The 17499-nt window shown below is 40.8% G+C and overlaps 1 protein-coding gene across 8 annotated transcripts in view; it reads right to left on the reverse strand.

Annotated features, from left to right (window-relative positions):
* WDFY2 (WD repeat and FYVE domain containing 2) overlaps nt 1–17499 on the reverse strand; it is a 146667-nt gene that overhangs the window by 67166 nt on the left and 62002 nt on the right. For 5 of the 8 annotated variants that reach the window (XR_007356501.2, XM_048848918.2, XM_075128284.1 and 2 more), the window contains exons 2-3: nt 15123–15190; nt 7279–7352 (exon numbers count right to left, since the gene is read on the reverse strand). Coding sequence is in view for 6 of the 8 variants with exons in the window: in XM_048848918.2 (XP_048704875.1) it covers nt 7279–7352; nt 15123–15190 (142 nt within the window). In the remaining 2 variants the exon portion in view is untranslated. Of the gene's footprint in view, nt 1–7278; nt 7353–15122; nt 15191–17499 lie in introns of those variants that run through there. The other 3 variants (XM_048848961.2, XM_048848972.2, XM_048848982.2) reach the window with 2 other exon arrangements.

Here is a 17499-nt window from a genome sequence, read left to right on the forward strand (position 1 = left end):
AATAACCAGGGTAATCTCAGATCTCATTGTGAAGCAGCTGTAGGTCTATGTTAACTCTTTAAAATGGTGGCCACTTTAATCCAAAATCAGCCTACAGTAAAATGCCTCTCAGACAACCATTTCACCATAGTAAAAGAACAATCTTCCTCTAAAAGAGGCCATTATACCAAGGCACTGGATATGATCTACTAAAATTGAGGTCAGACTAATGAATATTACAGCCTGTCAGTCAAAGGTTACAAACACATTAACACATTAGCCATGCCATCAGGGGCTTGTTCACCTGCACATCTACAAATGTGATATATGCCACCATGTGCCAGCAATGCCCCTCTGCCATGTACATTGGCCAAACCGGATAGTCTCTAGACAAAAGAATAAATGGACACAAATCTGACATCAGGAATCATAACATTCAAAATCTGGTAGGAGAACATTTCAACCTCTCTGGCCTTTAAGTAACAGACTTAAAGGTGGAAATTTTGCAACAGAAAAGCTTCAAAAACTGACTCCAACGAGAAACTACTGAGCTTGAATTAATATGCAAACTAGATACCATTAACTTGGGTTTGAATAGAGACTGGGAGTGGCTGGGTCATTACACATATTGAATCTATTTCCCCATATTAAGTATCCTCACACCTTCTTGTGAACTGTCTAAATGGGCCATCTTTATTATCACTACAAAAGTTTTTTTCTCCTGCTGATAATAGCTCATCTTAATTAATTAGCCTCTTACTCCATCTTTTCATGTTCTCTGTATGTGTATATTATATATATATATTTTGCACACACACACACACACACACACACACACACACACACCTTCTTACTATATGTTCCATTCTATGCATCCGATGAAATGGGCTGTAGCCCACGAAAGCTTATGCTCAAATAAATTGGTTAGTCTCTAAGGTGCCACAAGTACTCCTGTTCTTTTTGCAGATACAGACTAACATGGCTGCGACTCTGAAACATGACCATACTAATCACTAGTCTTCAGTGAAAGACTTTTCAAATGCTTTTGTAACAAAGTATTATGGCGTTCTGGTATAGGGAATACTATGGTCACTGTCTAGCAAAGGTGAAAACGGACTAAGGATTACCAATGTATTGATTACCTAGTTATGCTTTAATACTAGCAAATATCCATCCATTGTGTAATACAGAGATATAAAATAGACAAACTATCATTATACACAAACTTTAACCCCCTTTTCCTTTCTTAAAAACAGGAGGTGCAATGTATAAGAAGGTTCCATTAACCTGAACACAATCCATAGTATTTATCTTTGTGTTTCACCCATCTTTTCTTCCTTTCCATACAAAATCCACAGCTACATCTCATTCTTGCTTTGTATTCTCCTTTATACATTCTTGGGTGTTTCCCCAACTTTTTTTTTTTTTTAATTTTCTGCTTCCCTTCTGACTTTTGACCATTGTTTTCTTTTACTGCATTTTCATTCCCCTATCCTTGTCAAAAATGATTGAATTGGTTGCTCCAATGGACAGGTATTTTAATATAGAGTGCCCTGCTCACAAAATTCATGCCTACTGCACCTATATGTTTTGTTTAGTCTCCACTTTGAGAACACTGGATTTCATTTTTAAAAACTCTACAAAGGTAAATGTTCATTTTTCTAACCCTATATTAGTTTGCTATTTTCATGGAATATGGTTCTATTGTAAAAGCAACTGATTTCCAGTTGTTGTTAGGCAACTTTCTGGCTTCGTCCATCATAAAGATAGAGGTCACCCACAAAGTTCAGAACACATCTGCCACAAACTGTAAGGGTTATTTCCTCAGTCCTTTCCCCAGGAATTGAAATTTGTCATAAATATAAAGGGAAGGGTAAACCCCTTTGAAATCCCTCCTGGCCAGGGGAAAGCTCCTCTCACCTGTAAAGGGTTAAGAAGCTAAAGGTAACCTCGCTGGCACCTGACCAAAATGACCAATGAGGAGACACGATACTTTCAAAAGCTGGGAGGAGGGAGAGAAACAAAGGGTCTGTGTGTCTGTCTATATGCTGGTCTTTGTCGGGGATAGACCAGGAATGGAGTCTTAGAACTTTTAGTAAGTAATCTAGCTAGGTATGTGTTAGATTATGATTTCTTTAAATGGCTGAGAAAAGCATTGTGCTGAATAGAATAACTATTTCTGTCTGTGTATCTTTTTTGTAACTTAAGGTTTTGCCTAGAGGGGTTCTCTATGTTTTTGAATCTAATTACCCTGTAAGATATCTACCATCCTGATTTTACAGGGGGGATTTCTTTATTTCTATTTACTTCTATTTTTTATTAAAAGTCTTCTTGTAAAAAACTGAATGCTTTTTCATTGTTCTCAGATCCAAGGGTTTGGGTTTGTGGTCACCTATGCAAATTGGTGAGGCTTTTTATCCAACATTTCCCAGGAAAGGGGGGGTGCAAGTGTTGGGAGGATTGTTCATTGTTCTTAAGATCCAAGGGTCTGGGTCTGTAGTCACCTAGGCAAATTGGTGAGGCTTTTTACCAAACCTTGTCCAGGAAGTGGGGTGCAGGGTTTTGGGAAGTATTTTGGGGGGAAAGACGCGTCCAAACAGCTCTTCCCCAGTAACCAGTATTAGTTTGGTGGTGGTAGCGGCCAGTCCAAGGACAACGGGGGGAATATTTTGTACCTTGGGGAAGTTTTGACCTAAGCTGGTAAAGATAAGCTTAGGAGGTTTTTTCATGCAGGTCCCCACATCTGTACCCTAGAGTTCAGAGTGGGGGAGGAACCTTGACAAAATTAGAAGAGGTGTTTGAATTTACAGGGGGGGTTGGAAAACAACTAAATTGGCAACACTTAATTGACCACTCGAGGTGCATGTGTGTTTAGGGAAATGCATCTGGATCGGACCTATCACTACTTAAATCGGAGGCGGATACATTTGACAAAGATGGACCCCAAGATAGCTGGTTGTTGCTCTTCTGTGGCTAGCAACAATGGGTTGTAAACAAAAAGCTGTTTGTTTGTTTGTTTAAATAGAGTTCTTCCACATCTACTTACAATTCTGAATGCCCACATTGGTTACACATACTGCCTATCAGGATGGAAGTTGCTGCTATAAACAAATTTTTGGTTGGCAAGGTAATTGGGCTCTTCAGAAGTCTGATAGACTCTTCTTACCTACACTGTTTGCTATGATGAACCCTTCAAACATCAGTCTGATTTGGTTTTAGATACAGAATGATAAAAATGTAGGGCTGGAAGGGACCCTGAGAAGTCATTAACTCCAGCCTCCTGCACTCAGGGAGGACTATGTACCCCTAGACTATCCCTGATAGATGTTTGCCCAATCTGTTCTTAAAAGCTTCCAATGATGGGGAGTCCACAAACTCCCTTGGAAGACTGTTCCAGTGCTGAATCCACTACAAAAGCCTTCATGAACTGGGGAGAAGAATCTTGAGTAGGCAAGAATGATTTTGTCTTATTTGGTGCAGTATAGGCATCAGCATTGCCACAGATAGACCTCTGAATAGAAGTTGAGATAGAGAGGCCAATATTTTCCCTCAAAATTTTAATTAAAGTAACATCCTTTGTGAATTTCATTTTAATCTTTTCCCATCTGAAAATCTTGAATTTGGCCACATAGGCATCCTAATAGTACTCTCCTGACATCCGATGAGCAGATTCAGAATCTACTATCCTCACACATTATTTATTTTAGCTACCAACAGAGTGTTCAGTGTTGTAGAAGAGGCAGAAAAAATGGACTTCGGCTCAAGGATCTCATAATCCCACTTGACAGACGATACAGTTTGGACACAGATATCCAGAGGTAGGTTCCATCTTAGACTCTTATTTAAAAGGGTGGCTGACCGCATTTTTATTGGAGTGGGTTAGTTAGTACATTCCCCCAGGGGTAAACAGATTGGCTTCAGGATTAGAAAAGGACGAAGGCTCTTTAAAAGATAACTGTAATTGCATAGTCAACAGTAAGGTTTGTTTATCCCCCAAGGGACATTATGAAAGATGATCAAAGTGGTTTCTTTTTCTTAAACCGGAAAATATTGCTCAGGATTAAGGATATTAAGGATTAAAATATTTCAGAAAATGCAGAAAGTTGGGGCTGCTGCACAGAGTTTGGATTTGAAGTAGGATTTTCATTCTGGATTTAAAACAGTCTCCTTGATCTAGTTTGCATAGTAGAATTCGCAGGGCATATTCTAGAAACAAAATAAAGTTTAAGATCTCAAGTTTTGAAGTATCGTATTCTGTACAGAATACGAATCAACAGGGTAGGAGGGTGACGTAAACTACGATTTAATCTTCTTGCCTCTAGAGGAAAGAGATATTCTAACTGCCACAATCTGGGTGAGCAAGCCATCATCAGTTATTCAGTTACAGACATTGAAAGTGCTTCATACGACTAAGTCTCTAAATATCTAGCAGGAGCAAATGATAGAAGATGTTAAGATAAATTCTTCCTGATGGTAAAGAGTCATTGTTCTGAATGGGGTGTTTGATGGGATCTTTTCCTTGAGGCCCAACTGAGGGCTTGCCGTCCACACAAATGCCGAGTTTGCATCAAGCTGGAGTGTAAGTCTGCCATATATTAGCCTGCCATGCATTAGGTGCTCATGAAGACAAGCCCTGAGTTCATGCAAGATCTTTGCTTGCATACAAGAACAGTAGGAGAATAAGTTATAGTGTATAAATGTCCTTACCATTAAGGGAGGCAGAGCTTTTAAGATACCTTTATAAAAAAGGAGGTTTCTTCTTCACAGCCACTTGCGTGGGAGACTGGCATCTCCTTCAAAGCTTAATTCTCCTTCATGTTGGAGCAGAAAGTTTGCTTTTGGAGGGAAGAGTCCCTTAGCTTCTAAGGGACCTGAAATAGACCTAAAGATTTGGAGTGAGCAATGGAATGAGAAGTACTCTTCAAAAACAGCTTTCCCCACTTCAGGCCAAGATTTGGGGAAGGGGTTGCAAAATGGGAGTACAAGAAGAAAATACAACATGATTTTGTTTTAAGTGCCACCATTTCCTAAGGAAGTATGCAATCTAGCAGTGATTAAAATCAATCATTGTGACTCATAATCTGTCATCTTGTCTAAAGGTTCTGCTTATAAATTTAAACTTCCAAGCTGACAAGTTATAAAGGCTGAAAATAACCACTTGTGTCACTTCTAGGAGCGAAAGGAGGGAAGTTTATCATCCACTTCGTTTTACTCCATGACAAATGGGCGAACGATTCTAATTAACTTTTGGCTAGAGGTTAAGTTAAATGGAAACATAACAGTAATTCATCTCAGCCACCAGTCTTCCAGCTCTTTTTCACCAGCTCTGGTGGAACATCTGTCCCTCTACTGATTTTGACAGTAATGCAGCCTCTCTATATACAAACACCCTCCTTCTTACAATACACTACCCCATTCACCAAAATGCCAGACATATTACTGGAATCAGTCTCATTTTGAAAGTGCACGTAGAGAGAGTATTTTAACACATTTCCTTTATTTCTGAAAGTAGCATTTTTTCCCTGCCCTGTACTGAAATAGTCTGGACTTTGAGTCAAAAGTTGGTTATCTTGGAATATTTCCCAGAAATTTTGTTCTATATTTTAGAACATTTTAGAATTATTTTAGAACATAACTGCTAATGGTTCAGAAAGCAGCCATCAGATATTCCTCTGAATGCCTGACTAATTCAGATGTTGGGGGAATATTACAAAACATCTGTATGCTATCTGATTTTTGCTGTTGCTGCTAGTAGAACATGCTGGTACTGGCAGAGCATTTAAAGGGCCAACACAAGGAAAAAATAGCCTGAAAGAATAGAATGTGTGTGTAGATGTAGCCCTATACCAACAAACCTAATAAAATACAATCTCTTAGATTAAAAACAGCATATTTTTTCTCAATTTACTTTCTTTAGAATAAACAACATGTGTCCTCCTAGAGGATCCAAGTGCCCTGTCAATTATTTAGAATTACAAACTCAAAACACAGTTCAATCAACCCCCCCTTTCACACACTCTGGAGCAAAAATACCAACACTCCATTATGCTGGTCAGCATATTAACCCCGTCCCTCTTCTCAAAGGCCAGGTGAAACAAGTGCAGTGTGTGCTGAAAGACGACAAATGCAAACTAGATCAGACTGGAGGGAACGCTTCCCTGAAGCCCTTACAGAGAACACTCCTCATTCTGTATTAGATTAATGAGGATTTAGCATCTGCACTTCTGCTGACTGCAGCTGTAGCAGAATATAATGGGGAGATGCAGTCTCAGGCAGGCGTTCCCAGGTCATTTCAGGCTTCATAATGCAAAGCCAGCACCTTAAAACCTACCAGAGAGCTCACAGGTAACCAGGGCAGGTCCCAAAGCACGGGGGCCCTGTGCTCTCTATAGGACACCATGCTTACCAAGAAGGTGGGCTAACTTTGGCACTTGTTCCAGCTTCCAAATCAATGTTAAGATATGGCCCCCTGTAAAGCACATGGCAAAGGTCTGACCGTGAAATGTCAAAGCTACAGATAACTGTACCAGGATTCTCATTTGAAAGAATGACAGAATGCCTCTGACCACCACTGCCACCTGAGCCCCTAAAAACAGTTTTTAGTCTCGTCAGACCCCCAAGTAACAGTTTCCATAATAATTACAATCCAGTGGCAATAGTGGGACCCCTCTGATCCACATGGCAGATCTCTGCTTCAATATTCTGAACTCTTTACATGCATGAATACATATCTCAGAAGTTACTGAAGGAGAATGGACCCGTTCACACTGCTGTAAATCAGAACGGACTCCATGGAAGGAAGCTGTCTCTCACAAAGGAGAATTATACCTGTATGACATTGTATTAACAAGAGGGTAACCAGGACCAGTCTTTGTACAGTGCTCTGAAACAGTGCTATACATTCCATATAAAGAGCTAGCTGTATGAGTTGAGATGCATCATATGGATCTGAGAGTAACTTTACGCTCATTTGCTGTGTTCAGAGACCAATTTAGACAAGTGATTAATAATTTGATCAAAGTTGGTAAATTAAAAACTTGTTATTGGACAAGTAAACCCATACAATTTGTTTAGTTCCCTAATTCCTCTAAACCCAACTCAAGTTTATATAGCAGCTAGTTTGAAATTTGTCATGGGTCTTCTGTTTTCTGCACTAGAGCGGTCAGTGTCATTAGTAGCTAGGATCAATGTTAGTCTGTCATTTAGCCAATGCTAATTAAAATTCCTCAGCACAATAATATATACATACTTCTCAAAAGGGAAGTATTTCAATGGGAAATCTTATTTATATGTACTTACTGAGATTGAACCATTGTCTAGACCTACGGACAGCCTTCTTGTTTCCGGGTTAAAAGACATGCATGAACATGGAGCTGAAAAAAATGAACATGTTGATGAAGTTAACAAAACCATGATTCTCATTGATCTTGAAGCTCTGGAGTCCCTATCTAGTTAACACACTTACGATGCTATTCTTTATTTTACCCCTTATGATAGAAAAGCATAAACATACTCTTCCTGCAACGCTATTCAATAAACCCTGTTACATCAGGAAATAAATGAGTAGACATATAACTACTCCTTACTTCATGATCCACTTCCCCCCCCCAATTAAATTATTTAAACAGAAAATGTTATACAAGAGCAGTTGTGGGGTCACCGACCCCTCAAAGAATATTAAAGACATTTCAGTTTTAAAAAGTTTTTGTGGATTTAACAGAATGATTGAAGTTAATTTTCTACATTTTCTGATCTTCAGCTATAAAGTAAGAAATTATTTCTAAGGTTTACATCCCATCAGTTTAAATTCTTGAAGTAGGAAACTCCTATGGACTGAAATGTCATTGAGTTTCAACAAAATTAAAGACTGATAGTCCATAATGGAACTACAGTTGTCAAGCATCTCTATTATAAATAGATTATATCGTAACCAATGACTAAAAAGTATGATAAAAATATTCCATCTAATACCCTAGAAACACATTATCCTAGACAACTACCACACTACAAATTTTCAGGATATACTCTTGCAACTTGCTTTTGAAAAGATTTCTTAGGCTCTTTTGAGAATCTGGTGATGTTAACATGTTGGTGTAGAGTCAGAATTTTCTATTAAGAATTAGGGTTCTATTTGCTCGTGGTTTATAAACCGCCTTTTTAATCCAATTTAGGTGTGTAGTGATAGTTTTGGTTTTTTGCCTCTTAATACTGTAGCTGAAGTTTCAATCAAGTTTCTGCAGGACAAGTTCGACATTACAACTGGCAATTTTAGCAGAGGGGCCAGGAATTCTTGCTCCTTCTGATTTTTACCATTAATTTTATATTGAACACAGGAATAAATAACTAAATATTTTTAGTACTGCTTTTCACTGGATTTTCCTGTTCTGTTTTTTTGTAGCCCTCCCCCTGACCCCTAACTAGGTGTGTGCACTTGTTTCTATAACTAGTGAATACCCTATATATTTGCAACTTGTTTTCTCAACTGTTTTAAACACACACTCTAGACTGGTATCAAAACATTCATCAATCCAGTGGATCCTCCATGTTCTTTATTTCGTGGCATAATCAAATGAAGAAAAGACAATACAAAAAAGTTTGTGTTGGACATTTAACTGAAATTGCACCACCATATGGAGTTTAGAATTGTATTGATTTATTTACTGAGGGGAGAATACAGAATAATTTATGGCAACAGAAACTCAAAGAGCACAGACAGACAGTCAATCAAGTAGACTGAGAGTGGCTCTGATTACTTGTTTTTTCACTTTATTTTTTGGAATGTCTAACCTGATGTTCAACGAACAAAGAAAAAAGGCTTCAGTTAAAAAAGGAAGCTGTCACAATGAAAAGTATTTTGTCGGTGCTACTAACACCACCAGAGATTATCAAAGTGAAACTGGTAAATAGAAAAGTTTACTTTTCATCATTTTGCCATTTACTTAGTGGATTTAAAGCAATTTCAAAGCAGTGAAACGAAACTGGTCAGTTTCACCTTCTGTTAAGAGGTCATTTCAACTACTGGTGCATTGGCACAATGCTGTTATGTCTGGATTTCTAACACTGCAGGGCAGTGTTTAAGGCAAATGATTATTCTTTTAAAGAAACTTCATGAAAACATTTGTATCATACCAGATTATATAAAATCCTTAATACCACTCTCACCCTACAGTTTAGGTCCAGTGCTAGCTACGGTCTAATCTAAATAACTTCTACTACCGTTGCAAATACCATTAACAGTTCACAGAAAATCAGATTTTGACAAATCATTGTTTTTTCAAGTCATGCTTTTTCCAAAACACATATAAACAATGTGTCAGTAATGGAGCTGACCAAAAAAAAACAAAACACTTTTGGGTATAAATATTCAAAAGCACTTAAACAACATAGGCCTAGTATAACTATTTCTATTCATACCACCCATAGTGTAAATGCACCTGATTCCCCTTTCTCATATAAAGCACCTTTTTACTGGCTTATTTACATTCACCCTAGGGGGTTGAACTGCTTTAATTGTACCAATATAGTTAAAGTGATCTAGCCGGCCCCTTCCCCGAAGCCCTCCCCTTTCCCTAAAGCCCCGCCCACTCACTCCATCCCTTCCTCCCCGTTGCTCGCTCTTGCTCACCCTCACTTGCTTTCACCAGGCTGGGATAGGAGCTTGGGGTTCGGGGGGGGGGGGGGGGGGTGTGGGATCTGGGCTGGGGCCAAGGGGTTCACAGTGTGGGAGGGGGCTCTGGACTAAGCCTGGGGCAGACAGTTGGGGTGTAGGAGGCGTGAGGGGTGAAAGCTCCAGGAGGGAGTAGGGGGTTGGGGTGCAGGAGCGGATTTGGGGTGCTGGCTCCAGGAGGGGCTCAGGGTTGGGGTTTGGGGTGCGGGCTCCCGCTGGGCAGCACTTACCTCAGGTGACTCCCAGTTGGCAGCGCAGTGGGGCTAAGGCGGGCTCCCTGCTTGCCCTGGCCCCACACCGCTCCCGGAAGTGGCCAATGGGAGCTGTGCGGACAGTGCTTGCAAGCAGGAGCAGCACACAAAGAACCCTGCTCCCATAGGGGCGTGCTGGCTGCTTCCACGAGTGGCGCGGGGCCAGGGCAGGCAGGGAGCCTGCCTTAGCTGCGCTGTGCCGCAGGACTTTTAACGGCCAGAGATCGCGATCGACTGGCAGAGGTTCCAGGATCGACCAGTCGATTGTGATCTATGGTTTGGCAACCACTGCTTTACATAATTATTATCCCTAGGATAATAATATGGATTCAACCAATACGGATTTTATTTAAAAGTGATCATTTTTCTACCTAACGCATATCCTCATTTACAACGTATTTCACTCTCCCCGAGATCACAGTAGTTTGTATTGAAACCATTAAAACTAACATCAGATAGGCAGAGCAGGCTACCTCTTGGTACATAACTGAAACTCCACCCTCCTCTATTACAGTAATAATCCATTCTGCACTCTTAGTATATTTCTCTTTGCTAGACTGTATCCCTTTCATAATCTTAAGGCCATTTACAGGCAAAAGTAAGGTTAAACAGTGCTCAAATGCTTAAGACTAACAAAGCCTTCATGCATGTGCATGAGGAGGATGAGCTGCCTGTAGTTATCTTTTAGAGGCCCATTGTAAGCCTGCTGCTAAGCCAACTAACATGTAGTGAACATGAGAACTATATTAGCTTGTTTTTCAGTCCATCCCTATTAGCCATATAGATCAGTAGTGCTTCTTAAGTCTGCGTTTTCATTGTCTGTTTCCTCTTGTGATGCTAGTGGGATGGCTATGCTTGGGAGCAGGGATTTCAGCACATTCTGGTAGCAAAGAGACATCTTTTCCCACACCTACATCCTTAACCAGTCTTCTTAGACAGTCACCGCTCCAGTGCTGCTTTCTCCTGGCTAGAGAAGCTAAAAAAGAACTGTGTGAAGAACACAGCAATGCCACTCCACACTCAGGTAGCAAGGTCACTTCTGGTGTAAGAGGTGTGTGGGCAGTGGGAGCGACAATCACTCATGTCTCATCCAATAGCTTTCAGAAACAGTGATATAGAAAAGACACAATGTGTCAATTCAGCAGGCAATACCCCACAGCCGTAGGATTATACTTGAACGTACTTAGAAAGAAATGATAGAACAGCATGACTCATATTCAATAGTTCCAAAGTTTTCCAAGATATTGGGTGAGGGGGATGGTGCAAGATGTTCCTCAAAATTGGGGGTGGGGTGAGGCTGACAGGCCAGCTCAGGGCAGAGCAATAGGCCAATTTACTTGTGTGTGATTATCAAAGAAACGTTAAGCGTACTAATTCACTTGAGTGTTAATTTATTTCAAAGGAAATGTGAATGATATGGTCTTCACTTATCAACAATCTGTTGATTGCTGTCGATTTACATTATGTATATCCCTGTACTTAATTAACCGTAGATCAAAAATTTTGAGAGAGTACTTAGATGAGAATTTTCTTGAGGTGTAAACTTCATGAAAACTAATGAAGGATTGTTCCCAGTTATCACATTGCGCTTACATTATGTTTACTCATCATACGAGAATGGAGCATTAGAAATGTAAAATGTCACTAACTTCAAAGCACGTGTCACTGTGTTTATATTTAATCAGTAAAAGAAGAGTTCATGCTGTGAATGAAAACACCTGCCAGATTGCTTTCCCTGGAAAGACGCTACAGGAATGGATTCAGCAACTGAACATGTATCTCTGAACTGTTTTGGATGCTAACAGGGTGGAATACTAAACAAGTGGACAAGGATCCCTAGAATTACTCTGGGTAACCCTGAGGAACTTTTGGAAATTTAGCAGATTACTAAAATGTTAAGAATTGTAGACTTATAAACTTTGACTTACCTGTTAATGCATGTTACCTGCTTTAAACCTCACAATAACTCATTTCTTTTTTTTTTTTTTTAATTATTAAACTAATAAACCTTTAGTTAGGTTTACTACAGAAATTGGCTGCCAGCATTGTCTTTGGTGTGATGTCAAGAGTATCCATTGACCTGGGGTAAGTGACGGACCCTTTGGGGTTGGGAGTCACTTAATGAGATGTGATATTTGGTATAGTGACCAGTATCACAAAGTCCAGCTTGTCTCGGTGGCAAGGTAGGCTGAAGAGCCTAAAAGGACTGTTTGGGACTAAATGGTAAGACTAACAGATTGATCAGGAGTGCATATTTGTTCCTAGTTTGGTGAAATCTAATTGTAGACTATATCGCCAATTTGGCGTATATGCCCTGACAGTCTGACCTGAAATTGGCACTCATAACTGGGAGTCATTTCAGACAGCCTGACAAGTGGTGCAGGCGGCAGGATTCACATGCCACAGGTCAATTGGGCTGAAAGATCAGAACAGGGAGACAGAGGAAAATCTACAATTGCCCTGCTCAGAACTGATTTGAGACAGAATTAATGAGATGCCCCAGTGTTTTCTCAGGACACCCACCATTTGCAGACACACAAAACCCAACCCTCTGGATCTACGGGATCTGAGCAGAGGTAACAAAAATCTTAAACACAAATGTATGCAAATATTTAAAGAAATCAATATTAGCCAAAGCAAATGAATGCCATTGCTGGAACAGATGTCCTAGCGGACAGAGCTAGCTAAGGGAACACAACTCCTTAGGTCAGATTAACAGAACTGCAGCTGTTATAAATCAGCATAGCTTCATTGACTTTGATGGAGCTACCTAGTTTTACCCCAGCAGAGTATGTGGCCAGTATGTTGCTCAAAAACATACCGGAATATAAAGACCAGTCAAGCACCGAGATTCCCACGAGCTCACCCATGGACACAGATGGGGGTTAGAAGAAACGGCCTGCCAGGGACACCTGGAATCCTTCTCGAATAGGGTAACTGGGGTGTTTCCCCTGTTGAGCATGTTTTGTTTTGTTTGGAACATGTCAAAAAATATAGCATACTCCTGCTGCAGGATGTCAGTAACCTATCAATACAACAATGCTGTACTAAGACCCCAAGCTTACAAGCCATTACTGGGGAACTAAACACTGAGTAGGTACAATGCATTTCCCAGTAAAGAGATGGGTCTGTCAATCAGCAAGTATTAAAATGTCAACTTAACATGTAAATATTCTCTGGTTGGGAGAGCAAGGCTGAGGGAGGAAGAGAGATGGGAAGAGCGTTACATGTTAATAACTCAGATTCACAGGATAGTTTTGGTTTTCAGTACACTATAAGCAGGGTGGGTTTCCACCCAGCTCTGAATAGAATCCCCACACACTTAGCTCAAACTTACCCTTCTCACCCATCCCAATGTTTTCTTCTTTATTGGTAACTCATAAGCACAACACAAACCAGCCTCAGCTTAAGCTTTCTCCCTAGGGTTTCCATGCAGAAACCTGCCTTAGATCTTGTACCCTCTCTAAAAATCACTCCCCACTTCTGTTACATCTGTGTGAACTCACTTAAGGAGCCATATCTGCTAAGGAGTAAGCAGCTTGACAGGACTTTAACATGGTGCATCACCAAAGAAGTCATGCCACCCTGTTGTGTACATCATTTATAAACTTCCCCCTACAACTAATGCAACCCTTCTCTAGAAGGTAGCTAAGATTTGCCACACTGGAGAAGACCACTGGCCTATAGGAACAGTATCCTGCAGTAGCCAATACCAGATTCTTGCCCAGTAAGCATTTTAAAGGTTATAGTGCTATAGGAGAAAGGGGTGAAATCTGAAAGGTTCTTACTTGAGACTCCTCAGTCTTGACTGACCCTTTAATGGCAGAATTTTCGACTGCACTGAGTTTCCTGGCTTTTGGTGATTTGCATTACATTTGTATATAAAAGTGTTCAAGCATTCATTCATCACCAGACTCAGCGATTCTAGTTTCCTCTTGCTGCACTTTCACCTCGCCTCTCCAGTATTCCATTAATGTCCTTCAGGACTTTGTCCTCCATCCTCCACTCTTTTTCCCTTACACACAGATCTTCCCCTCTACTCATGAATTCTCTCCTACTCTTTACTCACCTCCAATAGTCTTTCCAACTTCCATACCTGGATATCGCACCCTCAGTTTGCCCCTCCCTTCTAATGGAGCCAAATTCTGCTAGCCTCCCTCACAGCTCCAGTTCAGAAACTTGGTGTCTCTCACCCTTTTTCTCCTCTTTCCATTGGCAATATCCATTTCTGATCTTCCTCTACATCATTATCTATGGAACCCACACTCTTCTCCATTCTCTACTGCTTAACTCTGACAAATGCCACAATCATCTCCTCCCTTAATTTTTGTAACATTCTCCTCTCTGGCTTCCCTCAACTTCCACCTTCCTGTACCTCCAGGATGTCTAGTTAAAAATAAGCACACCTTTTCCCACTGTTCTGATCAGATCACTGCCTACTTTAAATCCCATTACTGATTTTCCTGATTTCCCCTTAATTACAAGGCTCTGTAAACTCTATTCCTGTCTATAATTCTGTTCACTTCTTTCTATTTTCATTCTTTATTTAGCTCACTGATGGTGGATGGATGTGCTTGACATCTCCGGATGCTGCTGCTGTGACAGAGTGGCCACATCACTTACCCAGCATCTAATTAATTGTTTATGCCATCAGAACCCATACACCAGAAGATTGAGCTCATCTCAAATTGCTATCCAATCCAGTCCCAATGCATTCTCTTCTCCTACTCTCCTCTTTGTATCTTCATTGATGCTACCTCTGGGGATATCCTCCCTCTTCTCACATACCAGACAATCCTCTCTTCTAGACCCTCTCAACAAAAGAGAGACACCACTTCCTCTGCAGAACTCCCTACACCACCTTCAACTCATACTGTTGCATCATGTATCTGAACTAGATTGTCAACTCTTCAGGGGAGGGACTGTGCCTTTTGCTTTTAGAAAGAAATCACTACTACTAGCACTTCAGCTAGTAATAGAAACAAAGAAGAGATGTTTATAAAATATCAAATAATGTATATTACATTTTAAAAAGACAGGAGATTTTGTATTGGTTCATAACTTGGTAAACAAGCTTCAGAGAACCTAGACACTTAGCTCAAGCATAGTATCTAGCGTACAATTGTGAGCTCCCAAAAAGGTCACAAGCTCAGAGGTACATGTCCAGACCCAAAGAAGTCAGTTGGCAAATACACAGTAAACAATGAACATCCCAAAATACTTACATGGCATTGCATGGTATATGCTAGGCCAATACTGCCCACTCTCTCTCTTCAGCCACACACGGATAGTTCTGTAGAGGAAAAATAAGTTATTCATATTAATTTTCAAGTGAGTGCTAATTAGAATTACTAGACAAATAACCTTTGAAACTAAAATATTTTGCCCAGAGAACAAAATACAAGAATCCCTATGATTCCCTGCTAGCCTGCCTCAATCACTAACTGTATCTAGGGATAAGGTGACAGTTAATTCTTTATGCCCATCCCAATCCTTGGTATCTCTGCTGAATGCCCCATAATAACTGAAACTATCTGGCATCTGTGATAGCATTTTTGATGTTGACTTTTGCCAACTAGGAAGTGGACTAAGGCCACAAACACATTTCATATAATCCATCAGACATTTCATTTAATCCATCAGTCATTAAGATAGCAATGACAACTAATTACTAGCAACATGAACCACATTCTAATCAAAAGGGCTCCTAAAAAAGAGGCCAAAGACCCATCTCCCTCCAGCTCATGGATGAAGCTAGAGGCTGGGTGGTTGCGGTGGAGGAGACTATAGTGGCGCTGCTGTACCCCTTTGGTGGAAAAGCAGAATTCAGTCCATAGTACTGTCAATCTGTCACCTTTTACCAGCTATAAAGTTAACTTAAAGGGTTGAACATGTTGTATGGAGGTGGAGAAAGTTACATGGATTTTAGTCCAACATTATTTGAATTTTTATCTAATTGTTATTCATCCTTTAGATACCTGGACATTTCATAGTATGCAAACTGGGTGGCTCTACCTGAACTACAGAATTTCTTGTTCAAAGGTTGGGAGTGGCTCACAGTACTGTAGTGCCCCTCAGATTCATAAAAATCAGATAATTCAGAGAGTTATAGACTTGGGACATTACACAAATATACTGAACTAAGAATGCCCCTTATGTAGCTCTTGGGAACATATCCTACTCAGAAAATGATACCTGAGGTGGTTTGTTAGTGTCAATAGTGGAAGACTTATAGTTTGGACTATTCAAAAGATATGCATTAGGTTAAAATTACCTTTTTAGGTTTAATTGCCATGTATAGATGAGTAAGTGAAGGATTAGACACACCCTGACAGATTTTAAGGAAATCAATCAACTTTGTTTTGACACTGCAGTCTATCATGCTAACCAACATTGTCACATTCTTTCCTTGTACTCCTCTATCCATATCCATCTGTTGTCTCATCTCACATCCACTCTCTCAACTGTGAAAGCAGCTCCCATTTTGGTGTGCCTGTACCGGGTGAGCTCAGCACACAGTTCTGGGAATGTGACCTTCTGCATCCAAAAGTTATGCCACCACCGCTGGTCATCCCAGGTTTGCATCACAATCTGATCCCACCATTTTGTGCTTGCTGCATGGGCCCAGAACTGCCAGTGGCCACCTACAGCAGCTGGCCAAGTTTCATTCAATAGCCACATTATCCACTTCCCCTTAGTATTTTCATTCGTAGCGTCGCACAGCCAGCCACACTCGTAGCTGTGGTTCCGCAAATTAGAAACAGGGTGACTGATTTGTTTTGTAAGCAGCCACCAAGAGCTCAGCTGATCTGTTCAGCATGCATGCTTGCCAGTGAGGTGGTGGACAGACTGAAAACTGGCATGAGAAAAACAGTACATATCAAGATGGACCAGAGGGAATTGTGGGAACTTGACCCCAAACTCCCACAACTCCTTGAGAGCACTGATTTCCCTCAGTATCACCAAGTGTTCCTGCAAACATATCCCACAAAGTAATGCGCCAGATGGTGGCGATGGGGATAATGGGATGCCTTCCCCACAGTGCGGCACAGCTGCTGTTGATACAACCTGGCACCGTGGGGACTCACTGCACCAGCAAAGGCAGCCAAATGTGAACACACCTCCACCAAAATAGCTATGCTAGCTGCTATATGCTGACAGAACTGTTACTGGTAAAGCTTCATGCCATAGACATAGTCTTAGATTTAAGCTCCTTGTGGCAGGGACCTGCTTTTTGCTGTGTTATTACAGTGTCTAGCACAATGGGATCCTGGTCCATGGTTAGGGTTCCTGGGCACTATGGTAATACAAATTATTAACATTAAATGGAACTGCCTTTATTTCATGGTCTCCTCTTAATCAATTTTTTAGTAGACTTTGTGACAAAGTTCCTGCTCTACCTTGGTGGGTCTTGTGCTTATTGGCGGATTTGCTTATCTTAGAGCTTCACGGCAGCCCTCAGCTTGGCCGTTTTTCTGAACCCACAGTCCAGGTCGACTCCTCCTGTGTCTGACCAGGAGTTGGGAGGATTTGTGGGGAACCCAGACCCGCCCTCTACTCCGGGTTCCAGCCCAGGGCCCTGTGGAATGCAGCTGTCTAGAG

This window comes from Caretta caretta, chromosome 1, assembly GCF_965140235.1.
Source record: "Caretta caretta isolate rCarCar2 chromosome 1, rCarCar1.hap1, whole genome shotgun sequence".
Lineage (NCBI taxonomy): Eukaryota > Metazoa > Chordata > Testudines > Cheloniidae > Caretta > Caretta caretta.